Source organism: Erinaceus europaeus, chromosome 14 (assembly GCF_950295315.1).
Source record: "Erinaceus europaeus chromosome 14, mEriEur2.1, whole genome shotgun sequence".
Lineage (NCBI taxonomy): Eukaryota > Metazoa > Chordata > Mammalia > Eulipotyphla > Erinaceidae > Erinaceus > Erinaceus europaeus.
This window is the reverse complement of record NC_080175.1, coordinates 13,252,032-13,265,120: the sequence shown is the minus strand read 5'-3', so window position 1 is coordinate 13,265,120 and position 13,089 is coordinate 13,252,032. Positions and strand designations below refer to the sequence as shown.

Here is a 13,089-nt window from a genome sequence, read left to right as displayed (position 1 = left end):
TTAATGAGGCTCCTGACAAGTCAGGAAGAAATCATATTACACCCCAGAGTCTGGCCTCCAAAACAGATGTAGGCTCTTTTTTTCCCGAGACTCCAAGTGGAGTATGGTTAAACATTGGTTTTCCGTGAGCACTATTAAGCTACCCAACTGGAGAGACTCCGGCTGATTACCGCTCTAACATAGGAGAGGAGGGCATCTGGGTGAGATACAGACTATGGTCATGACCCTCGCATTCTGTGTAGCTCTTTACTTCTGAAACAGGTGAGATTAGCATCATCCTGAGGGGCTCCGGGCTTTGGAAAGAGCCTTGAGTGGAGAAGGTGTGAACAGTGTGAGGTGAAGGGGCGCTATCCTGTTGCCAGTGAGCTCAGTGCTCTGAAGAGTCAGACACTGTGACTGCCCTTGAGAGTTTCGTGACAGAACCATGCTGCACACTTAATCTACATGGATACGTGTGGGCTCATTATTAATCTCCCTAAAGGTTTTAGCTGATGAACCAGCATCTTTACAGAGCAGGAAATTCTTGGTGAAGGTGGACTGGAAAGGTCAGTAAAATGTAGCAAGAACTGAGCAGTGGATACAGAGTTTGGGTTGGAATGGGACATTTTGGACAAAATACACACACACACACACACACACACACACACACACACACAAAAGTTTGGGGAGGATATCACCAAAAGCACAGAGTTTGAGAATTTTTTTTTTTTTTTACATCTATAGGATTTAGCTTGTCCCTTAAGTGCTTTCTGAAGAATCTGGCTCACGAGGCAAAGCTACTTTTGTTCAACACAAACTAGTTGGAACAGGAACCATAACCCATTTAAGGTCAAAGGGAGCCCCACTTCCTGACCAAATGGCCTTTTAAAAAACTTATTATTATTATTTATTTTCCCTGTTGCCCTTGTTGTTTTTGTTATTGTTCTTGGATAGGACAGAGAGAAATGGAGAGAGGAGGGGAAGACAGAGAGGGGGAAAGAAAGACAGACACCTGCAGATCTGCTTCACCACCTTTGAAGCGATTCCACTGCAGGTGGGGAGCCAGGGGCTCAAACCGGGATCCTTATGCCAGTCCTTGCACTTTGTGCCATGTGTGCTTAACCCACTGCGCTACTGCCCAACTCCCTACCAAATGGCCTTTTAACTTGCTTGGTTATGAAAAAGTGATTTCAACCAGACTCCCCTCCCATCCCAAGAGTGAGTGATGATGGCTTCAGCTGGCCCTGGTATCACGGTGCTAACTCTTTCCTTATAACTCTTTCCTTACCCGCAGCTTCTCCTCCGTTTTGGTGGACTGTTTACAGTCGGGATGCCACACGGTGGAACCTGCAAGACACAAGGTGCCACCAAGAGTGAGAGACGTGGAGAGACACCATTATCCCACCAGGCAGCACATTCTTACCTCTTTCTCACTGCAGGGGGATGTTAAGAGCCCTATGCCCAGAGTAAAGGTGAGTTCTGCTCAGCTAGTTTGAACATGTTCTAGAAAGGTCGTAATTGTCGACCACAGAGGCCACTAATTGGACACAAGAGCATTTTCATGTCAGAACTGCTTAGTTCTTGACTGGGTGTTGTTTTCTTAAAACCGTATCATTTGCCTTTGACAGTAACTTCTGTGTGCTTATGATAGGCTGTGTTAAATTTCAGAAATATGAGCCATAAGCTAAGCCTGAAGAGCAGCAAAACAACCAAGCAGTTTAACCGAGGGGAATGAGATCAGACCAGACAATCTGTATCCAGGAGCAGAACTCAGTAAATTTGCCATGGACCCAATTAGCAGTTATGCGTTGAGGTAGGGTAAATGAGGTCAGCTTATAGAAAGTTTGAAAGTTGTATTAAAATGCAAACTTGTTTTTATTAATGAAAGATTAGTTTAAAGTAATAACAGCCCAGGAAATGGCTGGTGGATAAAAAATTGGATTCTCAGTTATGAGATCTTGAGTTCGATTCCTATGTGCCAGAGTGATGCTCTGTTTGACTCTTGCCCTATCTCATAAGCATTTTAAGATCTTTAAAATATTATATATTTGTTATATTCTTATTGCCACCAGGATTATTTCTGGGTTTCAGTGCCTGCACTGCAAATTACCTACTCCAAGCAGCCTTTCTTTCTTTTTTTTTTCTTTTTCTCTTTTTACTTGATAGGACATAGAGAAACTGAGAGGAGAGAGGGAGATAGAAAGGGACAGAGGAAGAGAAAAACTTCAATGCTCATGAAGCTTCCCTCCTGTAAATGGAGATAAGAGGCTTGAACCCAGGTACTTGTGCATGGAAATGAGTGCTTAACTGGTTGTTCCAGCCCCTTATGTATTTATTTTGAGAGAGCGTGAGAGAGAATGAGAGAGGCCATGTTCTGGCCTATATGGTGCCAAGAACTGAATATAACAACCTCATACATGCAAGTTCGAAACTCGAACATGTCTCAGTCATGAAATCTTTATTCTTAAACTAGTGCAGTTTCAGTGTCAGGAAATAGCTCACTCAGCAAAATACTCCTTGTTATACACGTGTGAGACCTATGGTTCAAGACCCAGGACTGCACAGGAGTGAGTACCACAGAGCACTAGAGGAACTCCATGAATGGAGTGTATCTCAGTGTATCTGTCTGCCCCACTATCCTCTCTAAAATTATGGGAAAGGAGTCGGGCGGTAGCGCAGAGGGTTAAGCGCATGTGGCGCCAAGCTCAAGGATGGTTGTAAGGATCCCAGTTCAAGCCCCCAGCTCCCCACCTGCAAGGAAGTCACTTCATAGACAGTGAAGCAGGTCTGCAGGTGTCTACCTTTCTCTCCCCCTCTCTGTCTTCCCCTCCTTTCTCCATTTCTCTCTGTCTTATCCAACAATGATGACAACAACAATAACAACAACAATAATAACTATAACAATAAAAGCAACAAGGGCAACAAAAGGGAATAAATAATTTTTTTTTAAATTTAAAAAAAATGATGGGAAAAAATGTGACCAGAGAGGCACTCAGTGGTAGTGACACTCATGCACACAGTCCTGAGTTCATTTTCTAGTGTGGCATAAATAAATAAATTGGTAAATTAGCAATGTTGCTACTTCAGTGAGATTTTTCTGGCTCTCCCTGGGTTACTGCCCCATTTTCTGAGTATGAAGCACTTTCATGGCTGGTAGCCAGTATCACAAAACAGTAAACAAAACACATCCCACAGAAAATTCTTATCTTGTAAGAGCTCAAGGCCTGCCTATAATATTGTGGACGCTTAGACACATACTATCATTTACATGATCCTCTGTTGAAGTTCTGTGCTAACACAAGGTTTGTGTCAACATGGGGATGGACAAATGAACTTGAAGGAACACTTACAATTTAGGCAAAGGGACTACACAGACATTAGTGAACAAATGCTGTAAAGTTAATAGGAGTCTTGGTATGAAAGTAGGCTTTCTATGGTCTGGAGGTGGTACAATGGATAAAGTGTTGGATTCTCAAGCATGAAGTCCTGAGTTTAACCTCCAGCAGCACATGTACCAGAGTGATGTCTGGTTCTTTCTCCTCTTCCCCTATTCCCTCTCATTAGTGTGTGTGTATATACATATGCATATATATATATATATTAGATATCTGTATGTCATTCCTTAACTATTTCTCTCTTCAAGCATCTATCTGTAAATTCTTTCAAAGGCACCAAATTAAAATAACTTGAAGCACCAGGTGGCGGTGCACCTGGTTGAGTACATTACCTGGGTCCAAGCCTCTGGTTCCAACCTATAAGGAGAAGCTTCATAACTGGTGAAACAGTGTTGTAGGTGTCCTTTTGTCCTTTTCTCCTTCTATCTCTCTCTCTCTCCCTTTTTCTTTTTCTTTGCATCCAGGGCTATTGCTCAGGCTTGGTGCTAGCACTGCAAATCCACTGCTTCTGGCAGTCACATTTTTCTTTTTTTTCTTCTCTCTCCTTTATTTTTTCAACAGGACAGAGAGAAACTGGGTGTGTGTGTGTGTGTGTGTGTGTGTGTGTGTGTGTGTGTGTGGGAGAGACAGAGAGGGAGAGAGACAGAGAGAGACCTGCAGCACTGTTTCACTACTCACAAAGCATTCCCCCGCCAGCAAGGTCCTTGTGCACTGTAACTGCTCAACCAAGTGCGCCACTGCCCAGACCCCAAAATAAAACACAATTTGTAGGGGGTTGGGCAGTAGCGCAGTGGGTTAAGGGCACATAGCGCAAAGCACAAGGACTGGCGTAAGGATACCAGTTTGAGTCCCTGGCTCCCCAACTGCAGGGGAGTCACTTTACAAGCGGTGAAGCAGGTCTGCATGTGTCTATCTTTCTCTCCCCCGTCTCCCCTCCTCTCTTGATTTCTCTGTCCTATCCAACAATAATATCAATGGCAAAAATAACAAGGGCAACAACAAGGACAACAAAATGGGGAAAAAATGGCCACTAGGAGCAGTGGATTTGTAATGCAGGCACTGAGCTCAATAACCCTGGAGGAAAAAATAAAACAGTTTGTGAATTCCTTTATAACACTGATAATACTAATATCAAGGAGAATAAATTTTATAGCAGAGTGATAATTTAATCTCGATTTAACAATAATTTCTAGTTTTCTTTAACACAGAGCCAGAAAAAGGAAGAAAAAAAAAATCAGACAAAAAGCAGACAGACACAGAGCGAGGCCAGCACTAACATTTACTCTGAGGTTCACTACAAAACACAGGAAATCTTCTCTGTGGAGAATCCTGGGCCTGGCCAGGGCCTGGAGCTGCTCTCCTCAGGAAGGTTCTAGTTCACAAGAGTCCCTGGGCAGAACAGAAGGTCTGCATGCAGCTTCTTGCTGTTACACAGAGGTCAGTCCCTACGGAATACACTTCAGGAAGAAGAAAAGATGCTGAGGAAGATGAAATTGTTCCTTCTTCCAGCAGGCAGGCAAAGAGGACCGAATCACCCCGAGAAGAGAATTGCAGACATGCCTGGGATTCTGAGTGGATCCAATCTTTAAAAAAAAAATTATTTATTTGGGATAGAGACAGAGTGAAATTGAGAGGGAAGTGGGAGGTGGGGGAAAAAGGAGGGAGAGAGGGGGAGAGGGAGAGAGGGAGAGAGGGAGAGAGGGGGAGAGAGAGAGAGAGAGAGAGAGAGAGGGAGAGAGAGAGAGAGATGGCTGTAGTACTGCTTCACCACTCGTGAAGTTTCCCCACCGCAGAAGAGAACCTGGGCCTTGAACCTGGGTTGCTGTGCATGGTAGCCTGTGTGCTCTACCAGGCTTTCTCTACCAGGCTTTCTCAGTACCCATCCCCAAGTGGATCCCACCTTAACAGAGAGTTATTTGTTTATGATTGTAATTATAGCCTATAATTGCTGCCTTTACTGTTTCCTAGACCTTTGTGAACATGTAGAACTGTACCTGGGGTCTTTGAGCTTCAGTTTGCAGCAGATGCAGGGCTAACAAGCGTGCACTGTGGCGCCTTTTGTCTCTGTGTGCTATAACTGGCACACTCAAAGTTAAAGTGAAGCCTAGGAGCCAAAGGAAGATGAACTCTGCTTACTGTCACCTGCCTACTGTCACTGCAGATCTGCAGCCTGGCCTCCAGGAAATGTGTCACATTAAGTCCAAAGCAGACACCACTTCAGGTCACTTGTTCTCACTGCCTTGTCAATATTTATTTATTCCTGTTCACTAGCTTTTACTGTCATGAAGGTCTAGTGATTTTGAAAATTCGAATCTTTCAGCATGATGACTTTAAAGCTAAAAGGAGGGGAGTGGATTATCAAGTGCTTGTCTAGCCAGCAGTTTTCAAATACGAGTTATTTAAACCAAAATTCTGTTTTAATACTTAAAGAATCATTGCTAGGGAGTCGGGCGGTAGTGTAGCGGATAAGCACACATGGAACTAAAGCTCAAGGACCAGCGTAAGGATCCTGGTTCCAGCCCTCAGCTCCCCACCTGCAGGGGAGTCGCTTCACAGGTGGTGAAGTAGGTCTGCAGGTGTCTATCTTTTGCTCCCCCTCTCTGTCTTCCTCCCTTTCCATTTCTCTCTGTTCTATCCAACAACGATGACATCAATAACAACAACAATAATAACTACAACAATAAAGCAATAAAACAACAAGGGCAACAAAAGGGAATAAATACATGAAAAAACTTTTTTTAAAAAAGAAAAAAAGCTAAAATAAAATGAAGTCCTTTTTTCAAAAAAAAAAATCATTGCTGTAGATTTTTTTTTTTTTGGCTGCATAAAAGCAAACGTGAGATCAAAGCAAACCATTCATTAAAAATACAATGTTACGTGTAGTGAAAAGAAGAAATGACAAGCAAAAGCAACTGAGAACTGGTAATTACCAAAACTGAACAAGCAATAGTTATCACACTTCTCGATGATTTTCTTGATAAGCGCTTGTCTGATTAATGACTCTTTTCCAGCTAAAAATAGTAAAAACTGCTTGCACAGATGGTGCTGTTTGACTAGAAGAGAATCCTCCCCTACAGCCTCTCTGAAAAGCTTTCGAATTTTAGAGGAAATGACAATGACCCATTTATACACTGGAAAAATAAATTTCTCAAATTATTTTCATTAAAAAAACCTGAAGAGTTTCTGGTAACCCAAAGATACGTCCCTGCTACCTGAGACTTTTTTTTTTTTAGTTCTCTATCAGGGACTTTGGGTATGTTCTGTCATTGTGAAAACTAGGAAGGCTGTATTGTAACTTATCACATAGGAGATTTTCTTCTTTCCTCAAGACTGGAGAAAAGCAGCCTGGCAGGCCTCACCTCAACAACAAATAGAAAAGGGTCGGAGAGAAATTTTCGAAGGGCCACATTAAAAAAAAAAAAAGAGGGAGGGGGCAGGCTGCAGTTCACTGGGTTAAGCGCACACAATGCGAAGTGCAAGGTCTGGCACAAGGATCCTGGTTCAAGCCCCCAGCTCCCCACCTGCAGAGGGGTTGCTTCATATGCAGTGAAGCAGGTCTGCAGGTGTCTATCTTTCTCTTCTCCTCCCTGTCCTCCCCTCCTCTCTAAATTTCTCTCTGTCCTATCCAACAACAACAGCAATAGCAGCAACAACAATGGAAAATGATGGCTGCTAGGAGCAGTGAATTCATAGTGCAGGCACCGAGCCCCAGCTATAACCCTAAAGGCAACAACACAAAACAAAGCAAGCAAACAATCAAAAACCAAGCAGAACTTCATAGATGGTAGAATGATGCTTTGTACATACACCAAGTGGGTAGAGAAATGGATGATTGATGGATGCATAGATGGATGGGGTAGATGATAAACAGTAAGAAAGTAAATGGCCAAGGATGTGACCTAGTAGTAGTGTATGAGGCCTGGGATTTGATCCCAGGCACTACATGAAAACAACATAACCAAAGTGAGGCAAAGTCTATGGATGGTGTAACAGTGTTTCCCGCTCCCTCTCTGTATAAATAAGTACCTGAGTCAGGAGGTAGCTCAGTGGGAGAGTGTAAGCATGAGCCCTGAGTTCAATTTCCTGCACCTCAAAAAAAACCTTTCTCAAAAGACAACAAGAGAAAAGTCATTATGGCCATCTGATATGTAGCAAGTCTAGAAAAGCTTTTTCTCTTTGATCTTCAGCTCCCCATCCCCCTCCTCTTTTTGCCTCCAGGGTTATTGCTGGGGCTCAGTTCCTACACTACAAATCCACTGGTCCTGTAGACTATTTTTTCCCTTTTGTTGCCCTTGTTATTTTGTTGCCTAGTTATTTAATTTATTTTTTTGCCTCCACAGTTATTGCTGGGGCTTGGTGCCTGCACCATGAATCCACTGCTCCTAGAGGCTATTTTTTCCCTCTTTTGTTGCCCTGGTTTTTTTATCATTGTTGTAATTATGTTTTTATTGCTGTCGTTGTTGTTGGATAGGACAGAGAGAAATGGAGAGAGAGGGAAGACAGAGAGGGGGAGAGAAAGATAGACACCTGCAGAACTGCTTCACCGCCTGTGAAGTGACTCCCCTGCAGGTGGGGAGCCAGGGGCTCGAACTGGGATCCTTATGCCGGTTCTTGCACTTTGTGCCATGTGCGCTTAACCCGCTGCGCTACTGCCCAACTCCCTCCCTTGTTAGTTGTTGATGTAGTAGTTATTATTGTTGTTGTTGGATAGAACACAGAGAAATGGAGAGAAGAGGGGAAGGCAGAGGAAGAAAGATAGACACCTGCAGATATGCTTCACCTCTTGTGAAGCTACCCTACTGCAGGTAGGGAGCCAGGAGCTCAAACCAGGCTCCTTAGCCAGTCCTTGTGCTTAGTTCCATGTGTCCTTAATCCACTGCGTGACCACCCTGCCCCTGCCCGATCTTCAGCTTCTGAAGCCTGTTTCTGCAGAGGGTTGGGAGGATTCTCTTGCTGATTTCTCCTCTAGTCTCAGATCAGTATCATCAGACTCCAGTCTCAGTCATCCTTTCCAGCACAACACATTCGTTGGGTAATAGCCTCAGGGGTTCACGGCTGGCACATCAATAGCTTGATTGATGACTAGCAACTGATGAGGTAATATCTGGCCATGTTCATTTTGGACCTGGGTAGTAGTTAAAGCAACACCTCCTCTAGTAAACAGACAGAGCAACACTTTATCTGGGTGGGGAGAGCTTGAGTTCCCTGAGTCCACCTTACCTTGAAGATACATTTCCTCTCCTTCTGTGAACATCTGGTTGCATCTGCTGCATCGTGCACAGCTGGGGTGGTAATGTTTGTCACCTGCCTATGAGAGAAGAGGTAGGAAATATTTAGTCTACTTCCTGTATCATCCTTGGCTTCTAGAATCTGGAAACTGACTTTAGAGAACTGGGAGAAATAAAAAAAACAGAAGCAATTGAATCACAACTGTTCAATCTTCCTACACCAACAACCCTAAAAGCTAAAACACCTAAATGGTTGTTACAAGCAATGTTGGTTTGCACTGAAGGAATAAGAACAAAACGGTCTATCCAACCAGGGAGGCAGCTCAGTGGGTTGGGTGTTTGATTTGTACGTTTGGCATCTGGGTTTGATCCCCAACACCAGTATGTTAGTGGTGCTCTGAGCTTTTCTAATCTCTTAAAATAAACCACTTTTTGTTAACATTTTTTTAATAGAGAAATTGAGAGGGATTGGAGGATAGGGAAGGAGAGAGAGGGGAGAGAAGAGAGGGAGAGGGAGAAGGAGAGGGAGGGGGAGGGGGAGAGAAAGAAAGAGAAAGAGAGGGAGAGAGAGAGGGAGAGAGAGAGAGAGAGAGAGAGAGAAAGGGAGAGAGAGAGGGGGAGGGAGAGAAAGATCTGTAGGACTGTTTCACCACACTTGAAATTTCCTCCATGGGAGTGGGGCCCAGGACTGGAACCCAGGTCCTGGTGTGCTATAATGTGTTCACTCAACCAAGTGTGCCACCACCTAGCCCCATCAGTCAGTTGTTTTAAAGGAAAAAAAAGGATCCTCATCTTTGTCAAGTTCTTGCTCTCTGAGCTAGTCTTAGGAAACAAAATCTACACATTTTTCTTCTTCTGAAAACAAATTACAGTAAAACACACTATCCACTGCTTTATCTCAGGAAAAGTTCATACTCTCTTCCCTGCTGCTCACAGTCTCCCGCCCAAGTCTTCCACTGATTGTTTTCTGAAGAGGGCATTTTACTGAGGTGGCTCTGCATTATTTATGGGGCACTTCCCATTCCTAACTATGACAGATGCCATCACTGCAGGTGTTGACTTCCCCAGAGCAAAATGTCACTGGATCCTAGAACAATTCTCTAGACAGGTGCCAAGTCACATTTGAGACATGTTCCCTGTGCATGCCTGAAAAAATGAATGCTCTCACTCACGGCCGAGCAAAACATCTTCCCCACCTAGCAGTGATCACATGAATTCTGCGGTTAAACTGATTTAGCAATCAACTGTGAAGGCATTTCTTTTGCACAAACCATGTGCAGGGTAGTGCTGAGAGCCCAGATCTGGATGTGGTTGCACCCAGCACCAGCATGAAATCTCAACAGGAAGTCAGAGGTCAGGCTTTCACTCCTTTCTCACACCCTCCTGGAGAAACTACAAAAGCCCCTTAGCAAGTGGGGCATATGATGATGGCCAGGTTCTCAAGAAGGGGGGTGGTGCAAGTTATTTCAAAGAAGTCAGCAATGAAATCTTAGCAGGACACCTGCCAGAAAATTCCAGAGGTGGGGCTCTTATTTGCTTATAGTATTATTTATTTGTTCTTAGGAGTTGCAGGGAGCATAGGAAAGGTTAACACAGAGGAGTTCCTTTCCTTCTGAGGACAAGCGTGAATGGCAGGAAGACATTCCTTAGTTCAGCTGGGATGACAAATCTGGGTGGTCCTAGTTCATTTGGACAATGTGGATTCTCAAGGAAAAACGTAAAGAATTTAAGGTCTCTAGAAGAAGCTGGTATAGTCTACAGTAAAAGCCACAGTCTTTGGCAAGCTAGAAATGAGAGAGACAAATTGTCAAGCTGATAAAGGGTTGGCTTGACAAATGAGCATACCTGGACAGCGTGCCTGTGTTACCATGTGTGCAAACAAGGCTTAAGACTGGTCCCCTGCACTGGAAGAAGCTCCAGTGCTATGAAGTGCCCCCACCCCAAAGTTAGTCCCGGGCAGTAAAGTCACAGAACTGATTAAGTGTGTGTGTGTGTGTGTGTGTGTGTGTGTGTGTGTGTGTGTGTATTCCATTTAGTGATGAACATTAGAAATATTCCTATTAGAAGCAGGGGGAAAAAAGACAAAGATGAAGATCTTGACCCATATTATTCTTCATTTATTCCTACCAATGCTATAAATCAAGCCAAAGAAATAAATATGCAGATGACCTCTCAAAGAATTCAGGCAAGGAACTAGATTCAAAGACTACATATAAGAACCAGTAGTTTTCCTACTCACTAGCAATACAAATTAAGTCACCGGAGTGAGAAAATGGGATATAGTTTGTAGTAGCCATAAAGAAAACCTTCAACACAAGATCTTTGTAACTACAGGTCTTACTAAAAGATACTGAAGACTTAAGAGACAGACAGGCAGTTATTCCTGAATGGGAAAACTAGATCATGTAAAAATGTCAATTTATTGACACAGTGCATATCCCCAATTCCAATACAGGGATTTCATATATATATAATGAATCTGTAAGTTCACATGAAAGAATACTACGCACTAGAACCCACAATTAAAAGAAAAAAGAGAGCAGCAACAAAAGGGTTTTTCATTTTCTGATGAAACTTAAAAAAACAAAAGGCATCCTAAGCCTCAAATTGTTAAGATGAGTTGACACTGCTACTTCAATAGAAAATAAGAAAGTGGGACAGGAGAGATGAGCTGTTCTCAAAGACCTATACAAAAAGAACACTTATTATTAGTTTTTATGATGAAAGTGCTGCTTCAAGTGAGTTGGGGGGGAAAGAAAGAAAAAGATGTGGGGCTGATGGTGGCACATCTGGTTGAGTTCTTACATCATGTCTTTTACCTTCTGGGGAAAGCTTCCAAGCAACGAAGCAGTGCTGCAAAGTCTCTCTCTCTCTCTCTCCTCTCTTTCTCTCACTCCCTCATTCCCTCTCAATTTCTATCTGTTTCTATGCAATAAATAGTAAATAAATAAAATTTATAAAAAGAACATCTTGAAAAGATTATTCCACTAATGATAAGAATGATGAGTTCTTCACTGAAGGATATGAATTCCTAAGGCATAAAAATCACACACAATAACCAAGAGACTTACAAAACTAGTCATAGAAACAAAATTATAGGATTATTAATAGGACATATCAGAGACCATTTTAATAATTCTTGTTTTCTGACACAAGGCAAAACCTTGAATCAATTAAGACAAACATTGGCTGACTCTTTACACAAGTACACACAAAGTCTCTACACATAAAGTTCAGAAAAGCAGTAGAGAGACAGTATTTTCCAAGCACTGAGGCAAGATATTATGATCCAGAAAATTAAGTGTCAGGCCAGAAAAATCAGTTTAGTTGTATAGTTTTTTTTGTTTGTTTGTATACACTGCTTTGCTGTGTATACAAAGGCTTGAGCCCAGACAGCATGATAGGAAATATTGGGACTTAAAAAAAAAAAGATGTTAAACTGAAAGATACAGGGCCAGAGCACAACTTTGTCACACGTGGGGCCTCAAGCATGGCACAGAATGTGCTATGCTCTCTGAGCCACCTCCCCAGCTGCCGGCGGATGTCTTAGTCTATGAATGTGAATTTCTTTTCCCTTTCTTTTTGTCTCCAATCACTGGGGCTCCTGGCAGCCAGTCATTTTTTTACTTTATTAATTTTTAATTCCATTTTATTCAAAAGAACAGAGATAAATTGGCAGGGGAAGAGGAGATAGAGAGAGAGAGAGAAAGACACCAGCAGAGGTGCAGTACTGCCTGGCCCCCTGCATGCTGATTTTTAATAGTGCATACTTAGAATTTATATAATTTCAGGTGGAGGGTAGATAGCATAATGATTATGCAAATAGATTCTCATGCCCAAGGCTCCAAAGTCCCAAGTTCAATCCCCCATACCACCATAAGCCAGAGCTGAACAGTACTCTGGTAAAAAAAGAAAAAAAAAAGAACTTAAATAATTTCATACTTCAATGTCACTTTAATAAAAGAAACAACAGGGATATTCCTCTCTTGGAAATTGCCCATGGCCCACTCTCTCCCTCCTCCCTTTTTTTTTTTTTAAGTTGGTCATACTTTTGTTTCAGTAAATTCTTGCTAGGCCCAATATACATATAACACATATGTACATGCACACATATATTAATGGGGATAATGAGACACTGCATGTTCTGCACAGAGATTCACACAGGCCCCTCACAAGGAGGGGTATCAATGTGGTTTGGGGAGCGAGGCAGAGGCTCTCTGCTGCCTGTTCTTTTCAAGGGCAGCAGCAGAAGGTGACTGTTATATGAGCTGCCACACAAAACGAATGGGAGATGCACAGACATCCCATGTGGCAAGGCTTTGCTCTGTGGGATCATTAGCAGAAACAATGCTGAGAAACGAGATCCTCATAAATCCAAGGACATCAGACTGGAGTCACTTATTTCATCTCCTGAAGCTGAATTGGTCAAAAAACTCAGTGAGGAGGGGCTGGAGAGACAGCCTAATAGTTATGCGAAATATGTTCCT

At 42.8% G+C, this 13,089-nt stretch overlaps 1 protein-coding gene across 24 annotated transcripts in view; it reads right to left on the bottom strand.

Annotated features, from left to right (window-relative positions):
* The window catches only part of ABLIM1 (actin binding LIM protein 1), a 366,517-nt gene that overhangs the window by 60,841 nt on the left and 292,587 nt on the right, over positions 1-13,089 (bottom strand). For all 24 annotated transcript variants that reach the window (XR_009544647.1, XR_009544653.1, XR_009544643.1 and 21 more), the window contains exons 7-8: positions 8,595-8,682; positions 1,268-1,326 (exon numbers count right to left, since the gene is read on the bottom strand). Coding sequence is in view for 1 of the 24 variants with exons in the window: in XM_060171227.1 (XP_060027210.1) it covers positions 1,268-1,326; positions 8,595-8,682 (147 nt within the window). In the remaining 23 variants the exon portion in view is untranslated. The remainder of the gene's footprint in view (positions 1-1,267; positions 1,327-8,594; positions 8,683-13,089) is intronic.